The 21,280-nt window shown below is 50.2% G+C and overlaps 9 protein-coding genes across 9 annotated transcripts; 3 read left to right on the top strand and 6 right to left on the bottom strand.

Annotated features, from left to right (window-relative positions):
* Nucleotides 1-175: 175 nt before the first annotated feature.
* TrAFT101_001160 (uncharacterized protein) lies at nucleotides 176-2,181 on the bottom strand. The gene is made up of 2 exons (XM_024903356.2): nucleotides 1,637-2,181; nucleotides 176-1,438 (listed from the first exon to the last, which is right to left on the bottom strand). The coding sequence occupies exons 1-2, from the start codon at nucleotides 1,986-1,988 to the stop codon at nucleotides 762-764; spliced, it is 1,029 nt and encodes a 342-aa protein (XP_024765403.1). The 5' UTR covers nucleotides 1,989-2,181; the 3' UTR covers nucleotides 176-761.
* A 2,461-nt stretch (nucleotides 2,182-4,642) lies between these two features.
* On the bottom strand, nucleotides 4,643-7,047 carry TrAFT101_001159 (uncharacterized protein). The gene is made up of 3 exons (XM_066126254.1): nucleotides 6,773-7,047; nucleotides 5,804-6,716; nucleotides 4,643-5,735 (listed from the first exon to the last, which is right to left on the bottom strand). Exons 2-3 carry the CDS (start codon nucleotides 6,302-6,304, stop codon nucleotides 4,752-4,754), a joined length of 1,485 nt encoding a protein of 494 aa, XP_065982355.1. The 5' UTR covers nucleotides 6,305-6,716; nucleotides 6,773-7,047; the 3' UTR covers nucleotides 4,643-4,751.
* Nucleotides 7,048-7,370: 323 nt separating this feature from the next.
* Nucleotides 7,371-9,950, bottom strand: TrAFT101_001158 (uncharacterized protein). Its single transcript, XM_024905983.2, has 3 exons — nucleotides 8,888-9,950; nucleotides 8,603-8,821; nucleotides 7,371-8,535 (listed from the first exon to the last, which is right to left on the bottom strand). The coding sequence occupies exons 1-3, from the start codon at nucleotides 9,616-9,618 to the stop codon at nucleotides 7,758-7,760; spliced, it is 1,728 nt and encodes a 575-aa protein (XP_024765401.2). The 5' UTR covers nucleotides 9,619-9,950; the 3' UTR covers nucleotides 7,371-7,757.
* Nucleotides 9,951-11,094: 1,144 nt separating this feature from the next.
* On the top strand, nucleotides 11,095-13,047 carry TrAFT101_001157 (uncharacterized protein). Its single transcript, XM_024903355.2, has 3 exons — nucleotides 11,095-11,649; nucleotides 11,710-11,903; nucleotides 11,965-13,047. The coding sequence occupies exons 1-3, from the start codon at nucleotides 11,385-11,387 to the stop codon at nucleotides 12,928-12,930; spliced, it is 1,425 nt and encodes a 474-aa protein (XP_024765400.2). The 5' UTR covers nucleotides 11,095-11,384; the 3' UTR covers nucleotides 12,931-13,047.
* Nucleotides 12,991-14,024, bottom strand: TrAFT101_001156 (uncharacterized protein). Its single transcript, XM_024903354.2, has 2 exons — nucleotides 13,699-14,024; nucleotides 12,991-13,598 (listed from the first exon to the last, which is right to left on the bottom strand). Exons 1-2 carry the CDS (start codon nucleotides 13,862-13,864, stop codon nucleotides 13,234-13,236), a joined length of 531 nt encoding a protein of 176 aa, XP_024765399.2. The 5' UTR covers nucleotides 13,865-14,024; the 3' UTR covers nucleotides 12,991-13,233.
* Nucleotides 14,025-14,230: 206 nt separating this feature from the next.
* Nucleotides 14,231-15,176, bottom strand: TrAFT101_001155 (uncharacterized protein; the record flags this gene model as incomplete). Its single annotated transcript, XM_024899104.2, has 2 exons — nucleotides 14,231-14,756; nucleotides 14,823-15,176. 2 exons carry the CDS (start codon nucleotides 15,174-15,176, stop codon nucleotides 14,397-14,399), a joined length of 714 nt encoding a protein of 237 aa, XP_024765398.1. The 3' UTR covers nucleotides 14,231-14,396.
* Nucleotides 15,177-15,396: 220 nt separating this feature from the next.
* Nucleotides 15,397-16,445, top strand: DPH5 (diphthine synthase). The gene is made up of 3 exons (XM_024907535.2): nucleotides 15,397-15,563; nucleotides 15,640-15,764; nucleotides 15,824-16,445. Exons 1-3 carry the CDS (start codon nucleotides 15,429-15,431, stop codon nucleotides 16,422-16,424), a joined length of 861 nt encoding a protein of 286 aa, XP_024765397.1. The 5' UTR covers nucleotides 15,397-15,428; the 3' UTR covers nucleotides 16,425-16,445.
* A 25-nt stretch (nucleotides 16,446-16,470) lies between these two features.
* BLI3 (BLI-3 blue-light-inducible Bli-3 protein) lies at nucleotides 16,471-17,317 on the bottom strand. The gene is made up of 2 exons (XM_024899141.2): nucleotides 17,026-17,317; nucleotides 16,471-16,966 (listed from the first exon to the last, which is right to left on the bottom strand). Exons 1-2 carry the CDS (start codon nucleotides 17,227-17,229, stop codon nucleotides 16,544-16,546), a joined length of 627 nt encoding a protein of 208 aa, XP_024765396.1. The 5' UTR covers nucleotides 17,230-17,317; the 3' UTR covers nucleotides 16,471-16,543.
* A 935-nt stretch (nucleotides 17,318-18,252) lies between these two features.
* Nucleotides 18,253-20,988, top strand: TrAFT101_001152 (uncharacterized protein). Its single transcript, XM_024903352.2, has 2 exons — nucleotides 18,253-19,260; nucleotides 19,320-20,988. Exons 1-2 carry the CDS (start codon nucleotides 19,249-19,251, stop codon nucleotides 20,739-20,741), a joined length of 1,434 nt encoding a protein of 477 aa, XP_024765395.2. The 5' UTR covers nucleotides 18,253-19,248; the 3' UTR covers nucleotides 20,742-20,988.
* Nucleotides 20,989-21,280: the final 292 nt, after the last annotated feature.

The following is a 21,280-nucleotide window of genomic DNA, read 5'->3' as shown; positions in this document are numbered from 1 at the left end:
GAGAGAGGGAAGCTCACAGGGAAACTGAAAATCAAGAGAGAAATACCTATGTACAGCAGCTCAACAGCGAGCAATCAAAGGAAAGGCAGGGTGGCGGATCCTGAAAGCTGGACCCCTCGGATTGCACTTTATATCTAACATTTTAGCGAGTGTTTTAATCTGTTTCTTTTTATATATAGTTGACGGAAAGCGTGTGTATTGGAGGATATGGAGTTTCAGAAGAATGCTTGAAGCGGTATCCCTTTTTTTTGTTTATATATGAGCTAAACAGCCTTTTTTCCAAACAAAATGATGGTAAAATCTCACAGGGTCTATTTTCATGTTTACACTTTCAAATATGCTTGAATATGTGAAAGGCTGCTGTAATGCCTATTAGTAGTACCTATATATATATGTATGAATATATATGCACCTCTGAAAATAGACCCCAAGGCATCTTCTCTACGGAGGATTATCAAAACACCAACCGTCTAAAGTTGCTTTCCACAATTCCCCACCATGCCAAGAAAGAGGGAAACCAAACCCAGTGAACAGCCATGAGCGTATATATATATGTCTCTCTCGCGTTGCCACTGCTCCATGAACATCTCCCGTTGCTTTTATCTTTGCCCAAGTTCCAATTGCCATTTATGCGCGAAAACACTGATTTGCCATGATATCCATAAACAAACAGGAAAAAAAAGAAAGAAAAAAAAAATTATAACTCCCAGAAATAGAAAGCTAGCTCGCACAGAAGTAGAAGAAGAAAAAACCCAAATCATTTAGTTTGAACCAAACATCTTGTTCATAGCCTGGTGCGCCAGCTCAACGCCCAAGAAGGTAGCAGCGTTCGCAGGAACGGCACGAGCGAGCGCCGGTCCAAAGCCAGGGAAGAAGGCCTTGTAGCCGCCCTTGCCGTACAGCTCGCGGATGACGCCTCCGATGGTGACGTTGCCCTCGGCGGTCTGCAGGCGGGACTTGACGGTATCAACGGGGAAGACGGGAATCCACATGGCCACGCCGGCACCGGCACCAGCGCACGTAATGGCCGTCAAGCTCAGCTGGCCGGTGGGCTTGCCGGTCTCGGGATCGGTAGGGCTCAGCTTGCGCTTGATGACCTCGTAGGCGGCGAAGTAGGCGGCGCTTCCGGGACCGTCGCGGGCGAGGGTGGCTGCGCTGCCGCGGAAGACGGAGCGCAGGCCGCCCTCGCGGTAGAGCTGGCGCACGACGTCGAGGCCGCCGTTGTATTTGGGCTTTTCGCCGGGGGCGAGCTGCGTCTGGCCCTGGACCTGGAGGATGACCTTGACGCGCTCAAAGGGGGCGGTGATGGCGGTCATGGGGATGGCGGAGAGGAAGCCGGCGGCGGCGAGCTGGCCGGTCGAGAGGCCGTCGGGACCGATGGTCGAGGTGGCGCCGACGATTTGCTTGCCGAGATCGTAACCCCAGAAGGACACGGCGACTGGAATGGTTGTGTCTTGTTAGCCTCCTCCAGCACACAATTGTCTTGTATCGTTGCTGCTGCTGCTGCTGCTGCTCTGAGGGGGGTTGTTTTGTGCCGAGGCTCGGCAAAAAAAGAACCACCAGAGACAACACAGCACACCACAACAACAGCATGAAAGAAGGAAGAAGAAGAAGAAGGGGGAAAAGTTGCACATACACATGGGAGTCACTCCAACCAGCGGTGCGCTCACACCGGCGTACAGGCCTCTCCTCAGGCCATCGCGCGCGACCGACTTGCGCACCACGTCAATGGCGCTGGAGTAGACGCCGCGCTCGGCCGTCTGCAGGCGCACCTTGACCAGGTCGAAGGGGTGGCCGACGACGACGGCGCAGACACCGCCGAAGCCGCCGGCCGTGAGGGCGCGCAGCTGGGAGAGCAGCGCGGATTGCGCCGCGGGGGCAGCGGCCTGGGCGGTCTCTTTGGCTTCTTGCGCGGAGGGGATCTTGTCGGCGATCTGGGAGACGGCCTCGGCGGGGGAGGCGGCGGGACTGGAGGAGGAGGAAGACATGGCGGGCTGGTCTGATTGTGGGATTGTCTATAGAGATGGAGATGAGGGAAGGAAAAAAGCAGAAGACTGGAAAAGAAAAGAAAAAAAAGAGAGAAAACAACGAGCAGACTAGGTATTAATGAGGACACGGGGTGTGGAGGAGAGAGTTGGGAAGGATGATATATCAATGATTGGCGGGCTGAACATTTTTGATATGCACCTATGCGGGACATGCGCTGCAAACATTACATTACATGTGTGGCGCTGCCAAACGCAGTCTAGGCCGGGACGTGCCAGCGACTGGATGAGCGGAAGGATCTGCCATTCGGACGACGGGATGCTACAATAACGTGTGGTAAAATATATAAGCTAGCACGTTGCTTTTTGTTTTTTTCTGATTCTCTGAGGCATATAAAGACCCTCGTGACGGGCGAGCATCTGACTGAGATTCTTTTTTTTTTGTCCCTCCATGTGCTCTTTTCTTGCTGGACGGGCAAAGCTTCCATGTGATTTGCACATGTCAGCAAAGCACAGCACAGCACTGCGTCTATTACTATCAATTTGGTGCAGACAAAGTCTCCATGCCGTATACTTGATAGATACAATTGCCCTACCAACCGAAACACCCTCTTAACGCATATTTACTGTACATCGGTCAGGACAGTTAGTAGTACATAGCTATATTACCAAGGCTCTTTTTTTTTTTTTTTTCTATCACTTCCTTTGACAGAGGGGTCCCCCGCCTTGAACCTCGGTTTGCGGCTCCGGCTTGCCCCAAGACTCCGTAAAGTCGGCAGGGTCAAAGCGCAAAAAGAGCTATAAAAAGGCGGGACGAAATGCTGTTAGGCCCGAAATCTGGCTTGGTAATTTTGAAAGATGGGCCATGATGCAAGATTTAAGAAAACAAGGAAGAAAAAAAATACATTCATTATAGTAGTTATTATCTAAATTAAATATTCTCTTTCCAACGGCCTCTCTTGATGACATGCATTCCCCATAGTATGTATTAATACTGTATGCTCCCCCGGCAGTCTTCGGCCCAGCCGTAGCTTGCCGAAACGCCACTCCCAAGATTCAACGCCACTTGCCCGTGGGGTAGAGAGCCAGAAAAGGACCAAAAAAGCCGGGGTCCCCCTTTCACCCCACGTTCGTCATAGCAATCACATGCCAGGCCTTGGTCAGCAGAAAACCCGCCTCCCAGTGTCTTCTAATTCAGACATGGAGGCTATCTAGGACATCGAGATTGTTTCGCAAATTTTTTAAGAGCCATGGCGTACAGGCGTGCACGAATGCCTACTTAATGGATTCAGCGCATATTTAGACTCTATAACGTAGGCCACACCGTATTGTTACAAAAGCTAACGTTGTGGAAGTTAAAAATATTTGACTATAATGAAGATGAAGGACAAGGATTTCTCAAGATGTGTTTACAGAATTTCATGCGAAAGTGCATCATGAAATATTTCTTGACTTATATCTTCCAAGTTTGAATCCTAAGCGCACCTGCGTTGGCCATTTCGTTCTTTAGCACCTATAAGTAGTGTGGGCTATATCTGCGTTGAATGGAATAAAGGAGGACGTAAAGAACAGAAAGTAAGTCACCAAAAAGCTCCGCACTGTTCAGAAACGTTATATATAGTAAAAATAAAGTCATATATACTGGGTAGAACAAATCTATACAAGACTCATAAACCTGGCATCACCTATAAATGATTTCGCAAACGGGGGCGTTTGGACCATAAGGCGGGCGCCAATCACTCACTGCCGTGGCGACGCATTTACACATCTATCACGAGAGAATGATGCTATCCTGGTGTGAATATTAAAGTAAAAGAGAGAGCTCTTTGTTACTTTGGCTCATACGGTGGGTCGCGCAAGTTGTAGGCCGCCCAGGCTAGGCGTGAGATCGAGATCTATATACTCTTTGTTAAGGAGATAAAAATAACGGTGCTTGTCCTAATGCCAGCTCAAACTTTCAATCTTATCAAACAACCCCAGCATTTTACACAACAAAAGATCCTTGACAAACAACAGTTATTCATCCATCGATACTTGAAAATGAAGCTCGTCAGTGCCGCTTTCGCTGCCATTGTTCTACCAGGTGCCGCCGTGGCCAGTGTAGGGGCTTATGCCGCATGCCAAGCAGCTTGTGCGACGGTCCTCACTTCAACTGGAGTGCTTCCTGCCGTTGCCCTCTATGCAAAATGCCAGTCAGCTTGTGCAGCGCTTCTGGCCGTGCCGTGCCCCTAGGCAGTAACTATTGAGTGGTGTCTGGTTAGTAAATCCTCTTGGTCTTGGTCTGCCAATGCTTATGCCAAGTTGAATCTCAGAAAGCAGTGTATAACCAACAATGTATTGCGTATCACCTTGGCAGAGGTGGTCAAATTGACATCAGAAATAGCTGCAAGTCGCTCATTGGATTCGCCCAAAGACTCGAAACCGCATACGCAAAGCCGAGGCTCTGTCCTTTTCACGTTTCTCACATCTACATCACAACCGGAAAACTGAAACCATCTTTCTAAGTGCCTGGACAAAGATATGTGAGACTGCAAGGTAATTCATGATGGCAAAAAATTATATAGTCCCATCATGATGCTTCACTCATTCATGGACAATATACGCTCCAATGATATCGAGAAGACAATATTTATGGTTTGTACAAAAGAAAATTGATTCCCAATTCTATGATGTACATTTCTCAATCCAACTACATGCAAACGATACGTGAAATTAAAAGGTAGCAGCAACTCACCCCGCTACCCCTATCAAACAGAGTATCCAACATCAAAGATTCAAAGACTCAAGTGTCTCTCCCATCAAAGTCGTAAAAGCCACATGCTTCTCACGCAACTCCTTCTCCCACTCCTTCTCAACTTCGCCAACAATATGTTCTACATTCATCCATATCCTCTTCCTGTTACGCAACCCCTTCACCGTCATCTCATTCGCCTTGATATCCGTATAAAGGCGATACCAGTTCGTCCTCTCCCGGGGAAGCTTGATAGGCGCCATGGCTCTCTTCGCATCCGCAGATTGCCGCAACTGCGCCTGAAATCGGGGCGAATCGAACCAAGGAGGACTCTTCGGTTCATTCGCTTCCCAGGCGGCATAAAGCTCGACGTCTTGATCCTGAAGAATCTCCGCCCTGCGCCGTCGTTCAATAGCGTATGCTTCTCTCTGCTCTCGCATTTGTTTCAAGTCTGATGCGTTTGCCATTGCCCAGTGATACGGCGTAGGGTCGTCGCACCAAGCTTCGTATATCCACGGCATTTCTCGTACCATCAGCCTGTGCCATAAAGATATGGGGAGATGGTAAAACGCTGGGGATGCCAATCGCAAATTAGCTACGTCTCTGGAGTCGAGGTTCCAGACAACTGCCTGCCTTAGTTCAGCTGGTAGAGCCAAGAACGGATCTTGCGCCTCATAGCCAATATCTGGCGTCTTAGACACATCCTTGAGTGGACTATACTGCACATTAAAACTCTCCTCTTTGGATATGGCCGCCTCGAAAAGAGCTTTCAAGCTGGGCACAAAGACGGGATTCGCAACGAGATACTCTGAGCCAGGGATGCAATTCCAATGCCAGCCGTCGCTCTTTGCATCTTGAACATCGGGGTGCCGCTCGCCAAATACGTCGTTGCGAGAGTTGCTTTCAAGACGAACCAGCGGGTCAAGGCGGACTTGACCCATGCGCAGCTTACTTATCCGAATGAATAGCTCAAAACATGTGGGATGAAAAGGAAGTATGCGACTTGTCCACTGAGACGACTATTCCATTACCACGTATGTTAGTTCGACCGACCAGCTCTCACCATGGAATCCCATCACACACTTACCATGCACCAAACATCGCTATCATTCGTCGCATCGCACTGATCCGCCTCACCTCGATGCGGCGCACATCTCAGCCCAGCCCCCGACGCAGGCATAAAGTCCGACAGGCCCGTAAGGGCATAATACATTGACGTCCTCTCAAAGTCCATATCGTCGTCCCGTGGCGTCCAGTGCTCGGGTTTCCGAAAGATGCCCTGGACGGTTTGGCAGTCCATCATCTCCTCCGCACTAATCATATCGCCGTGGAAGCCTCGGGTATTGAGACAGCCTGGGCCGGCAATGTGTTCATACTTGCGAGCTGCGGGAAGAGCCATGATGTGTCGGTCGCTCTCCATATCCTCGTCCTTTACCGCTCCATGTTCGTCGTAGGGTGCTGATAAGGACAGGAACTCGGTGTCATATTCTTGGACGTCGAGCCCCTTGATATCGAAAATCAATTCGCCGTCTTCTACGTCTGACTCCTGATTCTGGGGAGAGCTTGTCTCCCTTCCCTCATCGATCATCTCGTCGTCATCGTCGTCGTCGTCATCACCGTCTTCTACATTCGAGTCATACTCCAAGGGTTCGTCATCATCATCACCCTCATATACATATGTAGCATCGTCCACATCATCTTCATATAACCGTGGATGAATCCTCCGCTCCCAACTCGGCCTTCCGCGGTAAACAGAAGTACATCCGCCGTCAGGACAGTCCTCTTGATCAAAGGCTGATAATGCAACCCAGTCCCAGCCTTTTTGCCTGCTGGTGAAAGTATTGCCCCAGGCAGAGCTTCGAGGCTCATCACGGGTCCTGATCCGATTGATGTTGAAGATGACGCCACATAGTTGGCAATATGTCTATAAAGAATGGCTCTGCTTTAGCGTCTGGTGACACTTTCATGAAGACTAGACAGCCGCCGTACCTTATCATGATCTGACTAATGTTAGCTGAAGGCTGCTTACAAAGGGGCTAGTCATGTATGTCATTACTCATTTGTACAGAATACTCGTGCAAAATGACGAGCAAAGAGATCTATCTGCAACTTTGCGATACTGCTATGGTAGGTAAAGGAAATGGGAACTTGTGTGAGATCCGAGCACCGGATGGCTCTTTAATAGGAGGTGTAGATAGATGCCCAACGTCAATGCTGATTACAGCATCAAATAAGCAGCCCGCATTTTAAAAGGGCCGCTCCGAGTTCGTCGGCACGCAACAAGGATGAATGGCGCATGTATCTAGATCGCTCATATCTACACGAAGGTGGATATGCCATGTGGAAAGTCGATATGCATTATAAGACTAAAAGAATCTCCGACTAATACTAGCTCTGTTGTTTAGAGATCCAATCATACAATTCGACCAGCACTATAGCAAATAGCGCCCTACGTCATACTCAGCCACTGAATATTAACCAAATGATGGACAGATGCACCTCGGAGCATATAATCGCCAATCTGTAGCATTGGAGGAAAAGTTACATGTAATAATGCAATGCGTCCGGTCTCGGCGCCGATCGGCGTGAATTCCACACGTACCTGACATTGCGACGAAATAAGCCTAGGCACAGATCAGATCATGTAGACAGAAGCGCAACTTTTGAGGTGATCCCACACATTGAGATTTAACATGTCAAGCTCCGCCAGGGATCTAGATAATTCTAGCGTATGCTACCGCCACCTAATTATAGACAGAAACATATCCTAAAACGCCAGGCAAAATCCAGGACTTGCACCATTACGCCAATCATCCAGCCCCATCCTTATAAATAAAGTCTCCCTGCTTCCAATTACACTGCCGCCATCGCTACTAAGCAATTGGTTCGCGTGCCAATAAATGCTGTGACGCAATAGAAATATCCGCGCCGTATGTCTTGGATGGCTAGTAATACTTCTTATTAGCCACCGGTAGAATCGTCGACGTGTCGGGCCCCAGAAGCCAGTATTCAAGCCATGTACAGGGCAGCAAATTGTTCCCCTAGAATTGCTTCGACATCTGCGGCGGGTTGACCAAAGCTCGCCCTCGAGTGCACCAGCACCCATTGTCTCCATCTCTTTCCACCTGTATAACGGCATCAATGCCCTCTTTAAGCAGATACTCTCGAACACGATCTTTAGTGTCCTCTAGAGCGGCGCCACGAGCGACCGTGACATGAACAATACCCAACAGCTTCTCACCTCCATGATCGTCCATCCAAAATTTCGGCGTGGCGTAGCTTACAACGCCTCGTTGTTGTCCAATACCGGCAAGGATGTTCCGCAGGTTATACTCAACTCCCTCGGGCACAGTCAAGAGCAGCCGCTTTGCCGATGAGAATACAAGTGGCTGCGCAGACAGAAAGATGAGCGTCGCAATAAAGCAAGAAGCCAGCGGGTCCCATCCAGACCAGCCCCAGAAGCTTGTCAAAACTGTAGATACAATGACTGAGACGCTACCCAACGTATCTGCCAGAACATGCAGGTAAATGCCTCGCATGTTTTCATTTTCATGGTCATGGCCATGGTCATGTCCATGACTGTGACCCGAGTGCGAACCACAGCCGTGGTCATGCTTCTCACCATGGGAGTGGCCATGAGAATGACCGTGGGAGTGACCGTGATCATGGCCGTGGTGGTGATGTCCAAACGCCATCATGCCGACCAAATTCACAGCCAAGCCCAGACTACTAACGACGAAGAGCTCACCGAGCCGCTTTGTTTGCGTCCCCTCCCATAGCCGCTCAAATGCCTCAAATGCAATTTCAACGCTAAGTAGCCTAAAAGCAAGCAAACAGATTTGTCAGAGATTGTAGGTCAATAGCAATTGGTCCGATAGACACTTACATTAAGAGGATGCCATTGGCGAAACCACTCAGTGTTTCGACTTTTCCAAAGCCATAGGGAAATCGCTGGCTCTTTGGCCATTTGCTCATGACAGCTGCCAGTAATCCCACCAGTAAAGCAACGCAGTCGAAAAACATATGAATGCTGTCACTAAGGAGGCCTAGCGAATCGGTAACGTAGCCATAGAAAGCTTGGATAATCATGAAGCCAAAGTTCAGACTGACGGTTTTCTAATTAGTATCTACTGTCCGCAACATGGATAGGTAATGGCGGGTATACACATACGTCATAAAGTAGAAAATACGCCTCGAGTCCTTCTCGGCAAGGATAGAATAAAGAATGGGCCATCCGACAGTGTATGGAAGGATAGCCCTCGTGAAGAGAGACCGCTCAGAACCGTGGCTATGGCCAGTGCTGGTACCGACGCCATGGCTATGGTCGTGATCATGGTGATGATCGTGATCGTGATCATGATCGTGGCTGTGGTCGTGAGAGTGAGAGTGAAGATGAGAGGGGAAATGCTTGTCGTGGTTATGATTATGTTCGTGGTCGTGGTCGTGGTCGTGGTCGTGGCTATGGGTGTGGTTGTGGGCATGATTGTGGGTGGTTTCGTCTATGCCTTCTGGTGTATAACGGTTTCTCCTCCCTTGAGACCGACTTTCGATGCCTCCTACCAACGGCTTCTCTTGTAGCATAGTAGCGCTTGCGTTGGAGGTTTGAGAGCCACTGCGGCCATGGTGTGGATAGCTGTAGGAATGCGCATGCAAGAATGAGGGAGACAGCGGCGGCGGCGAGTGTGAATACCCCTTTGAGCGTAGGTGGGAGTGAGAGTGGCCATGATCGTGGTCGTGGTCATGATCCCCGCATCCATCTTCGTCGTCTTCAAGCTGCGAGGGCAGACTGTCGCTCGATACAGTCATCCGCCAAGTGTTGTTTAGGGACGGCGGCTGGGAGCGAGTGTGAGCCCGATGTGCGTGCGGCAGAGCCGACGACGGTAGCGAATACGACGTGTCCATGGCTATGGCGAGATCGACCGACCGCTATGTCGTCGCAAAGTGCCCGTCGCGCTGTGTGTCGTCGTTGTTGCTGGGGTGCGATTCGGGGCTGGTTCCCAAATCTTGAGCTCGCGGTTCGAGCCACCCAAGCGATAGACGCGTTGCTTCGCTGCGAGAGATACGCCGTCTCTCAGAATAGCACCGGCAGCCACATCAAGGCTTTAACGTGCCAGATCGATGCAATTGAGACCAAAGAGGCGGTCTCGCGAATATCGAGTGGAGGTCGAGAGATGGTCCCTCCCCCAGCTTGAGCCGTCGTCAAAGGCGACAGACCAGCAGTCCGTCCAAATAGGGGAACAGGCACACGGACAAGAAAAAAAAGCATCGGCTGCCAAGGCGCCACCCACTGCGCTGCTAGTGCGCTGTTGCCAGCACTAACACAGGCCTGAGTGACCACCTTTTGGGGGGGGTTGCGGGGCACGTGGAGGCGCTTGCGGCGGTCGTAATGCAGCCATCCAGCGCCTTTGGGGCTAGCAGCTGCGGGCGATGGCTATCAGCGCGGGATTAGCGGCAGGTACCGGAGCATCAAATGCCTGCTGGAGGGCGCGCGACACCCGCTGGACTCGTTTGGCCGATGCGCTGCTGGCAGGGTTGCGATAGCACGCTGGGTGCTCGCTAAAAGAGAGATGAGACGCCAAATGCTGCCCTGCATCCAAGCACGGTGACGCAACAGGGCCCTCTTTTTGTTTATGAGAGAGAGAGAAGATGGAAACATCAAGATGGCCTTGTTTGTACAGTGCTGGTCTTGACGTGATAACGTTGTCGTCGATGAAACAAATTCGGAATTCTCTACAGTGCTTTATAGACGGCCAATTTAGGCGACGTGGATGCATACACCAAAAAGGAAGGTCTGGATAGCTCACGAATCTCAGCCTAATGCTACTTGGAAAAGACCTAAAGACCACACAAGAGCGTACTGTGACGAGCGCATAACATGGCGCAACATGAATGATCAAAATCCTTCAACCGGCCGTGCTAGTGGTAGTATTATCCGGGGTGCCTATATTGCCATTGTTATGCCATAAGTGGTTATGGTAGTGCGCAATGCTTGGTCTACACAGATGGTCCAACTCAGCGTATGGACAGCATTAGCATGAAGCCATCTCTCGATAAGCTTTTATCCTGGTCAGGCTCGGCTCATCCGTCCAGGTACCAACTGAGCAAAATCTACTAAGATCTCACTGCGAATTGCCCTCCGAGTACAACCTGTAATGTCTTGCATCATGGCCGCACTGATTGGCCTTTGGCTGTCCCCGCGATCTCCATTGCATGTGGCGCCCATCACAGAATGCGACTAAAGCCTACTGTATTATCGGGTGTGCGCTGCCAGCAGCCTCTCCAGCCACATCGCGCTCTGCGCCACAGCCAAAAAGTTCCAATGATGCTGAGCTTGGCACTGCTATACCGGCCACGCTTAGAGGCTCATCTTACGGCCAACGAGCAGAAACAAGGATAGGTGGTTTCATTCTGCGCTTCATTTTCATATGGCGGTGCATGAAATCTCACGCAACCCCTCTCTTTGCATCGGGCTGTCTTGATAGCGGGAGCATCAGTAGCTTGCTGGGATCGTCCACCAAGTATCTGTATCTGGGTCTAATCTGGCCAGCTGTCATTCATTCATTGCCCTTCACAATCGCTGCGCCGAATCTAGAGGAGAGCCCAGCTATACATCGTTTTCTTCTTCTTCTATTTAGTCTTGCAGCTAGGCATGATTCAGTCTGTCCAAGATGCCCTACTACGCTAATTTCATAATATCCGCCATCCTCGGCGGGCTGTCCGTCATTGCTCTTGGCTACGTATTTTCTTTCGCCGTTTGGCTCGGGAAGAAGTCTCTCGACGCCATCCCCACCCGCTATCATCCCGCTGAGAAGCCAGAGGATGAGCATATTCAGATCCTCGTTGTGGGTGATATTGGAAGAAGCCCGCGGATGCAGTACCATGCCCTGAGCGTTGCCAAGCATGGAAGGAAAGTTGACATTGTCGGCTATAAAGGTACGTGACTGAGAGACTCTTATTCTCACTTAGATGCATCTACTTATCCCATGCTCGTAGAGACGGCTAGACATCCTGACCTCATTGGCAAAACCAACGTCACAGTCTATCCTCTCGCACCTCAGCCAGAATGGATCGCCTGGGGGACGTTGCCCTTTTTTCTCAACATCCCTGCCAAGGTCATTCAGCAGTTCTGGACCTTGTTTAGGACGCTCATGTACACCACTCCTCCTGCTCAGTGGATTATTATTCAGGTAACGACAGATTCTCCTTAACCTCAGGTGCTGCCATCTATAGTTCTAACAAAATTCATAGAATCCGCCTTCCATCCCCACGTTTCACGTAGCTCTTTTCGTCTCATGGATTCGCGGCAGCAAGGTCATTGTCGACTGGCACAACTATGGACATACCATTCTGGCGCAAAAGTCTCTGCTCCGACCTCTTGTGCCCATCTACAAGTATTACGAGATTAAGCTAGGCCGATACCTAGGAAATGCAAACCTCGCGGTCACTGATGCCATGGCGAAGCAGCTTCAAACCGGAGGCCGCTTTAATCTCAAGAACCCTGTCTATACGCTACATGATAGGCCAGCTGAGATATTTCAGCCCATGAATTCCTCAAAGGATCGACTCGAGTTTCTCTCTCGCTTGGCTGAAACCAAGAATTACGCCAAGAATATCGTCGATGGGGCCCTTCGCTTAGTAGTGAGCAGTACCTCCTGGACAGCCGATGAAGATTTTGGCATGCTACTCGATGCTTTGGTCGCCTACGCTGCGCCAGCATCGGGCCAGGAAGGTGTTCCCCCCATCTTGGCCATCATCACGGGCAAAGGTCCCCAGAGGGAGGCCTACCTTGAGAAGATCAAGGAACTGCAAGATGCCGGTAAACTACCTGGTATTCGTATTCTCAGCGCCTGGCTTTCTAATCGGGACTACGCCTCGCTGCTCGCTGCAGCCGATCTTGGCATCTCCCTCCACAAATCTAGCTCTGGGGTGGATCTGCCCATGAAAGTGGTTGACATGTTTGGGGCGGGTCTACCCGTGGCTGCGTACGCTGGCTTCGAAAGCATTGGAGAGCTCGTGAAAGAGGGTCAGAATGGCTGTGGCTTCGAAACAGTACCGCAACTAACTGAGATCCTAAGGAGATTGCTCAGCTTTGAAGGAGCAGGAGAGTTGGCTACACTGAAGCAAGGTGCTGTTGAAGAAGGCTCACGGCGTTGGGATGAGGAATGGGATTCTGTCGTTGGCCCTGTGATAGGGGTAGCAGACAGACTGACATAGATAGATTGGGGCATCCACGCATCATTCCATTGAGATAGCGACTCGATGTATACATTAACAATTTTGCATTTTTTTGTTGCTTTACGAGCGCTTATTTGATTACGCTACTGTTCGTCCGCAATGAACGAGTCAAGGCTCTTTAACAATACAGCATCTCCAAGACGCCAAACTAATGCAAACATCAGGACACCTCCGTCATCCACCAAAACGCCATCCATTTTGTAAATGTAAAAATTCAAAGTTCCAGCTCAGCAATGCATCCAAGTTACCACTTTTTGGTGTGTGTGAACGTCTCAACCATTCTCAATCCTCTCCCAGACTCTCCCTCACACACTTCCGACAACGTCTCCTGTAATCCTTGTGTTTGCCCTCCTTCTCCTCACGCAGCATCCTCGCCGCCTCAACGTTGGCGGGGCTCTCTTCGTTGGGGCTATAGAACAGGCTGATGATACTAAGGAGGATCGTCTCGGGGGTCTGGACGGGACTCCACCGCTCGGCGGCAGACTCATAACCGTACTGGTCTTCCTCAGGAGGGTGCAGGATGGAGATGCACAGCTTGCCGTTCTCGTAAATGTTGGGGTGGAAAGGGATGGGATCTTGGAAGGTGAGCTGAGGCGGCATATGGGGGTAGTTTTCGGGGAAAACTAGACGAGCTCGAAAGTTGCCTCCTATAATCACCAATCGGTCAGCTTTCGAAATCATTACGGCGCCTAAATGCAAGGAAGGGAGAGGAGGTGAAAGGACAAGATGGCGGGGCAAGCCACGTACCGCCGTAGTATTTGCAGTCGTCATTGATCATGAGCATCACCTCCCACTCGAAGATGTTGTTATCGTTGACGAGGCCGCACGAAATTCCGGGGAGGTCCTTGCCCGACTGCATCTCCTTGAGCTGGCGCTTCAGCAGAGACGCTGCGGCGGCACCGGCTGAAGCCATGGTAACGGTGATGCTATGGATAGCTATATATGATGCTTGGATAGAGATGATACCGGTGGTGCTTCTCGTACCAAGGGAGAGGTGGCAGGAGAAGTTGTCGTCGACAAGGTAGCCAAGGCGTTGGGGACAGAAGGGGAAAGAGTTCAAGGTTCGGATATGGCGAAAAGAATAGCTTAGTAGTACTAGGTAGGCATCATCGATGCAGTAACGGATTTTGGGTGTGCGGGGCAGCCTAAGGTCCGCTATCCGGCTCCGGCTGGGTGGCACACGACCCTGCGCTGCACCTGGATGGCCTCAGCTATAATGTACAGGTATTTGTGACATGGCAGCAAGTTGGTGGCTGCAGAGGCGTGATTGAGATATGTCATCGTGATCGTATTATTTCTTCAAAACAAATATTTAATGAAAAATGCCAAAGGCTGTATAGATTGAGCAATATTCGCCAATTCATCCAAAGAAAACCTCGTCTCCAGTCCTGGGTATCATAAAAGTCGTCCTCTCGCCATCCTACAGCACACATCGCAGCAACCAATCACTTCTTTGACGATCCAAACCCGGTAAACCCCATCTGCGCCATCATATCGTCTTCGTCATGCTCTCCTTCGATCCGCACATCCTCGCCATATTCCGTCTTCACCTTGGCGGCCTGTTCCTTTTCCTGCCGCTTCTTCTCTGCCTCTTCCTTTCGCTTCGCCCGCTTCTCTTCTGCTTCCTTCTTCATTTCCTCCTCTCTTATCTGTAGCCTGTCTTGTAGACTCGTAGTTTTCTCTTTCTCGAGGTCTTCTTTCCGGCGAATGTAAAACTCGATTCGCTCGTGAACTTCCTCGACCGTTGCCCGCTTGACTTCTGTGGTCTGCCCGGTGTTGAGCAGATGCTGGATCGTATTCAAATGCTATATGGGCCTAATTAGCACTCGATCTGGACTTCACCTCACCCTCTGCAACCAATATGTGCATACCTCGACCCATTGCAAGTTATCCTTGAACGTAAGATCGCAAGCCTCGCAGTAGAAACCAGCTCCCCTGCCTCGTTTGCCAACTCCCGATCCAGCCGGCACTATCTGCGTCTTTCCGACCTGTGCGCTGACGTCGATGATATTTCGCCGCGCTGATGTGTACGTCTCATTGCCCGTCATGGGCTTGTGGTATTTCTTGCCGGCGAGCTTGGCCTCGTAGCGCGCCTTTGCCTCCTCCTTCTCCTTGGCCTCGCGTTCTTTTGCTTTGGCGGCATATTCGTCTAGATCCCAATTCTTGCGAAAATCGGTATCTGAGGCCGCCACGCCGTAGGCGCTCTTGTTCTTTGAATCAGACATGGCGGGTTGAAAAAAAAAAAAAAAAAAAAAGGTGAGAGAGAATGATGTAAAGAAAGAAAAAAAAAAAAGGACCCGGCTTGCAAACTGTCAGATTTAGACGCGACACCAAGATCGCCAAAGCTTTGATAGTAGCCGGCAAGACAAGGGTCAACCGGCGCTAAGATAAGAATTCTCAACCCCACCGCGGGGCAGCTTTTTTGAAGATGAGTTTTCCAACTCTATACGCAATTTGCACGTGGCAATCGAATCGAAATGTTGTACCTTGTTGGTCTTGGTCTCTCTGACGAGACGGATATCACCGTCAAGGGGCTCGAGGTGGTGAAGAAGGCCTCTCGAGTCTACCTCGAGGCCTACACAAGCATCCTGCTGGTGGATCAGTCTGTTCTGGTATGCATCCTCACCACTCCAGTGACAACTTACAACGTCTCTGGCAAAAAGGAGCTAACGCTGACTCTTCAAATAGGAAAACTATTATGGACGGTCCATAACCATCGCCGACCGGGAGATGGTCGAGTCAAACAGCGACGAGATTCTCAGGAATGCGCAGAACGAGGACGTCGCCTTTTGCGTTGTCGGAGATCCGTTCGGGTTAGCTATACCTCGATGTGTTGATCATCCATAGCCTTTGCTAACCATTTTCGCTGCAGTGCTACCACACACACAGATCTCGTCATCAGAGCTCGCGAACTATCCATTCCCGTGCGTACAGTACCGAATGCCTCCATCATGTCCGGCATCGGCGCTTGCGGCCTCCAGTTGTACAACTTTGGACAGACCGTATCCATGGTCTTCTTCACCGAGACATGGAAGCCAGCTTCCTTTTATGACAGGATAAAGGAGAATCGCAACATTGGCCTGCATACATTGGTCCTAGTCGACATCAAGGTCAAAGAGCAGAGCTTGGAGAACATGGCCCGAGGCAGACTGGTCTACGAACCTCCCCGATACATGACAGTCGGACAGTGCGCGCAGCAGATGCTGGAGATTGAAGAGGAGCGCAAGGAGGGTGTCTACACCAAGGATAGCTTGGCTATTGGCGCTGCTCGGGTCGGAGGCAAGACGGAAAAGTTTGTGGCTGGAACGCTTGAAGAGCTGTGCTCTGCGGATGAGGCACTTGGACCTCCCCTGCACAGTCTTGTCCTGCTGGGCAGGAGAGCTCACGAGCTGGAGCGTGACTTTGTTCGTGAATTTGCTGTTGATAAGGAGAAGTTCACCAGAATATGGGCAGAGGACTACGGAAAGCAGTAAGGTACTTGATGAGAAGTATACAAAAAAGGAAAAAAAAAAAAAAAAACTCCATATTTAATTCATGATTGACCTAGATGATAATAGTACATTGATATTGATCCACATTGTGATGCTTTGACCTATTTGTTTGAAGCACGCCAGTTACCCACGTCCTCAGCTGAAATTTCTCGAAGCTTGTTCACATGAGCAGGCTTTCCGGTGAGAACGCCTTGCGCAACCTCAGCAGCGCGGCTGATGAAGTTCCCAGACACCAACGAGTATGTCACAGTGGTGGTCTTGACACGAATAATTCCAATACGCGGGTCATTCTCTGAGCCATCGTGGACGCCATCGCCAAGATCACCCAGCCAGGCCTTTAGTTCGCTGCTATATGTCTTCTTGACCAGATCGCGATCCGTCACAACACTCGCCTGGCCTGCGATGGAAGCCCACTCGCCGGAACTGTTGATAAAGGACACATTCACGTGGGGATCGTTGGATAGGTCGTTGGTCTTGCCGGACTCTGTATTGGTGTGGAAGAGAAGATCAATGCCACCGGATTCCTACTAAGTGATCAGTTTCTGTAGCGAAACAATTTCGGCTAATGCAACTGCTATCTTACAGTGCCAGCCAAGCCCATGCAGCGCGAGACCAGATTGTTGTGAGATGAAGCCTCAATGGTCGTCAACATGCCAAATTTGCATTTGGTGATGAAATCAACAAGATCCGTAACTAACGTCTTGAGGTCAGTCTCGTCTTTGTTGACTTGAGTATAGGGATCGGCGGGCTTATCGCCGGTAGGTGCGCTGGTTCCAGTTGTTGCCATTGTAGCTGAATATACGATGATATTATGCTAGGAGGGTACAGGATTGTTCTTGTATTGTGCAATTTGTGCTATCGATCTTTTTGTTTCCATAGTCACACTTTATATAGCCCATTGAATTCTAATTCTATGATATCCCACATTCATCATACGTACGTAAGGCTGAATATTCTCAAGGTAAGAGGCGATTAAGGCTGCTATAGAAGCGAACAGTCATGACGTCAGGCATTGAGTATTTAGCCACAAGATTGCGCTGCACCGTCGCAGCCATTGGATAGGTAGAAGACTGAGATGATCTGTTAATGGAGTTAAAGCTTAAAACAGCACATCCTCATCATCAAGAATCTCATGACTACATGACCAAGCATCGCCGATTGCCGCTGTCATCGGCAATAGCTGAAGTTGCTACCCTGGAGCTCGATGCTCGCTGACAGGGGCAGCTCATTTCCTTAATTGGAAGTGTGCTCGGATCCCTGTTTGTTTGTGATTCAGGCATGTACATACAAAAAATGATTCAGGCCATGTCGATAAAATGAGAATTATGAGACATGGACAAACGAAATAGGAGTAGCGACTCGAAGCCTGCTGTGATGGGACGGGGTCAATCAATATGGTATACTATGTAGTATATGGGCCTGCTTACACGGCACGAAGCATCGCAGGACAAAGGCCCTACGCAGCTTGGCAGCACAGCCTTATGGCCGGTATTGAAACGCTCCACCCTTTGCATTGAGCTGAGCATAACTGCCGGCGACTGCGCCTAATGGTCCATCGCTTCACCCAATTCTCACGACATGGCATCGAACAACAGGGATCAGGATCGGACCGCCCCAGCGCCCTTAGCTTAGCAGCTGCTTTAATAGTATAGTATCTAGGTAGATACCTAGTGCTCCTTACACGCCCAATTACCATGTAGCGAGCCGGCCAGACTGGCACAGTGCCCGTAAAACGCTGCCCGTCGCCGGCGACCAAACCCATCACCTGATAGCAGCCCGTCGCTTCTCTCGCCCTTAGAGAATCTCCGGTCTGTTTCGTTCCACGGTGGATGCCGTACCGTAACAGACGCCGCCCGTTCACTCTTTCCTTAATTCCCCGCGCCACTTCCGCGTTTATTCCCACCCACGGCTTTGAGGCAGGCACGAGGTACCCATTGCCAGCTTTCGGATAAAGTCCTGCCTGCCAAGGGAAACCCGCTGGCAGAGGAAAGAGGGACGTGGCGGCTTATTACCAGCTCGACTCGTGGGCAGGCAGGAGCAGGTCGTCGTCCGGCTTTTTCTGGGCTCAGCTGCTCAACCTTTTGCCGGCACTGAATCGCCAAACGCCATCTTTTCCGCTCTCTCTTTCCCTCGGTTTTAATCCATCTTCGGGTTGTACGGCTCGGGTTTCTCCCAAGCTGCCAATCGAGTGGTTTTTTGTCCCTCTTCTTTTCTATCCTTTTCCCACTACCCATCGGCTCCTGTCCCTCGCCAACGTTTCTCGGTGCATCCTCAAATCTGACCACTTCTCGTCGGCCGGTCCTAGGCGTGGCTCCGTCCAGCTGCCAGCTCGCCTTACCAAGCCTTGGTCCCTGGTGAAATTCATTTCGTTGTCCGTGAATCACAGTCAATCGTTTCCCTGCCCACCACTTGTCCAGCAGCTGTGAGAGCCTGCATGCGTCCCTCTTCCTCACCAGCATCGGCAGGGCAAGAGTAAATTTGGCATTGGGTCGCTCAAGGCTGGCCTTTCTTTGAGTCTGGCTCGATTTGAACTCGACACCTTCAAACCCACTTATTCTGTTCTTCTCTATCGTTTCATTGTGTCTCATCGTGTCAGCCACTGGCGTATCCCATTCGGTGCATCAGCAGCAGCTAGACACGCTGCCGCCCTCTGTGTTAGGTGCTGTTCTGTTATCGAGGTCTAGTCTGGTATGAGAAATTGTTGTCGAAGCTTGTCGCAGCACTACGCATCGTTACGGGAAAGCACTTCCCTATCTGTTTGCATTCCGTCTTCTCCACTACCAGAACAAGATAGACCTGCGGCAAGATGAATGGTCAGGTAAGGAGATGTCGGCCAGTCCCTATTTTCTTGGCCGACCAAATGCTCATTCTTCATAGCTCGTGTTTCCATGGGAGTGCCGCGACAAGGAGGACCAGGCATGGGTTGCCTACAACTATCCCCTTCGTCGGACTAACCAGCTGCTTACTGAGGAGAACCTGAGGCTCAAGCGCATCCTTCGCGAGAATGGTATCTCTTGGTCACCATTGGCTCAATCACATCTTGCTCAGAATGACCCCACGAGACGCAAGACTCGATCATCTGCTGCCGGCTCCAGTGATTTGGCCACCCTATTTTTACCCACTGAAGTTCTCTTGCGAGTTCTCAAATTCGCCATGAAGAGCGATCACCCAATCATCGACCCGTTGAGTGCTATCACGGCTGAGCATCTGACTGAAGAAGAGAAGAATAGAGGTAATCAGATCGCCATTCACTTTCTAGCGACAAATAGAGCGATGAATGCCGAGGGCACTCGATTCCTTTGGGAATCTAACCACTTCGTCTTTACCACCCCTCAAGCTCTGCGAAACTTTAGCGAGCTTAGCTTTCACTATCGACACAAGCTCTTGCATGTCAACCTCCGTGTCGTTGCCCGCTACTATGACGACCAGCGCCGCAAGCATAAGCTTGAACGCTACTATCATACCGATCTGAAGAAAGATCATCCCCTCAAAGTGCATATGCGGCCAAAGGAATCGCCCCTCGTTCGTGGTGGCTTCCGCTGCTACACCTGGAATCAACTCATCGATTTCTTTCTGGCCTTGCGTGCCCCATTTGACCCCGCCTATAAAGACAAGAAAAGCCCCAGACCAAGACTGCTCCCATCACTGTCATCTCTGCGAATCGACTTGGTGAACTTCTCAGACTCGCTGCTGCCATTCTCAGGATCTGAACTTCATGAAGTAGCGTCTCACGAGCTAGGTTGCACTTTGAATGAACTCCAAGTAACTGGAATGCCGTTTGATGACGTCGGGATGAAAGCTTCTGCGGAACTTAGTGGTCTGGTGAAGGATGATGGCCTCTATCTTGATGCGGCAGCATCTTTTATCGCAAACTCCAAAGGTCTGCAGAGTCTTAGGGGAGATAACTGGTGTGCTCGAGTGATTAGAGCATACAAGGACCTCAAAGACGAAATGGAGGAAGAGGGCATTGGATTGGCTGGTGAAGAAGGAGAAGACGGCGAAATTGGCGAACACTTTCACCTGCATTCTTTTGAGGGCTACCACAAGGTAGGTACCCTGCCCGCCGCCCCCGCTGAGTATGGCCATCCGGCGTCAACCCGTGACGAGAAAAGAGTCATCTGGAAGAAAGTACCCATCGCCCGTGACGCGGACAAACGCACATGGGTCCAATTCTCCCGAATTAACGGATACGAGATTGAGGACTCGGCCTGGGATAGCGACGACGATAGAATTTGTCCTTGCTGCGGAGATTCGCACCTCAGCTCGCCAATGCTCGAATTTATGAGCGATTACGAGTGATAGTTCACATTATCCTGTTCTGTTTTGTTTTTTTACCCAGCACCGCGTTTGATTGAGATAATGAAGGAATTTATCGCAGCAAGAAAAAAGATGCTGCATAGTATTATGTGTTTAGATACCCCCGGAAAGCTGGCGGCAAAAAGAGGAGCTTTGTACCTGATGGAGATGCATATAAGTGGGCTTAAAAAGGGACAGGCATTAGTAGTATGAGAGTTGCAAAGCTGTGAAGCTAAATCAAACGTGTTCATTTGATATATTCCAATGCGGAAAAAGTGACTCGAGATTTGTTGGCTGATGATATGATGTGCTCGAATAGAGAAAGGCCGACGACGTTAGTGTGGAACGGCAAGGCGGTATTGTTTGCACGACGATGAGGTAGCAGCCTAAAGGATTTACCAAGAAAAAAACACCCCGTGAGTAGCCAAAGCTCATGCCATGACTGATTTAAGGCCGATGATGTGTTCTACTCTGATGAAATTTCCATTTCCAAGACAAAACGTGATGTACTAGATACTATTTACCGCTGCAATATCGCTACA

Source organism: Trichoderma asperellum, chromosome 1, assembly GCF_020647865.1.
Source record: "Trichoderma asperellum chromosome 1, complete sequence".
Taxonomy (NCBI): domain Eukaryota; kingdom Fungi; phylum Ascomycota; class Sordariomycetes; order Hypocreales; family Hypocreaceae; genus Trichoderma; species Trichoderma asperellum.
Note: the sequence above shows the minus strand (reverse complement) of the source record. Positions and strands in the feature narration are given on the sequence as shown.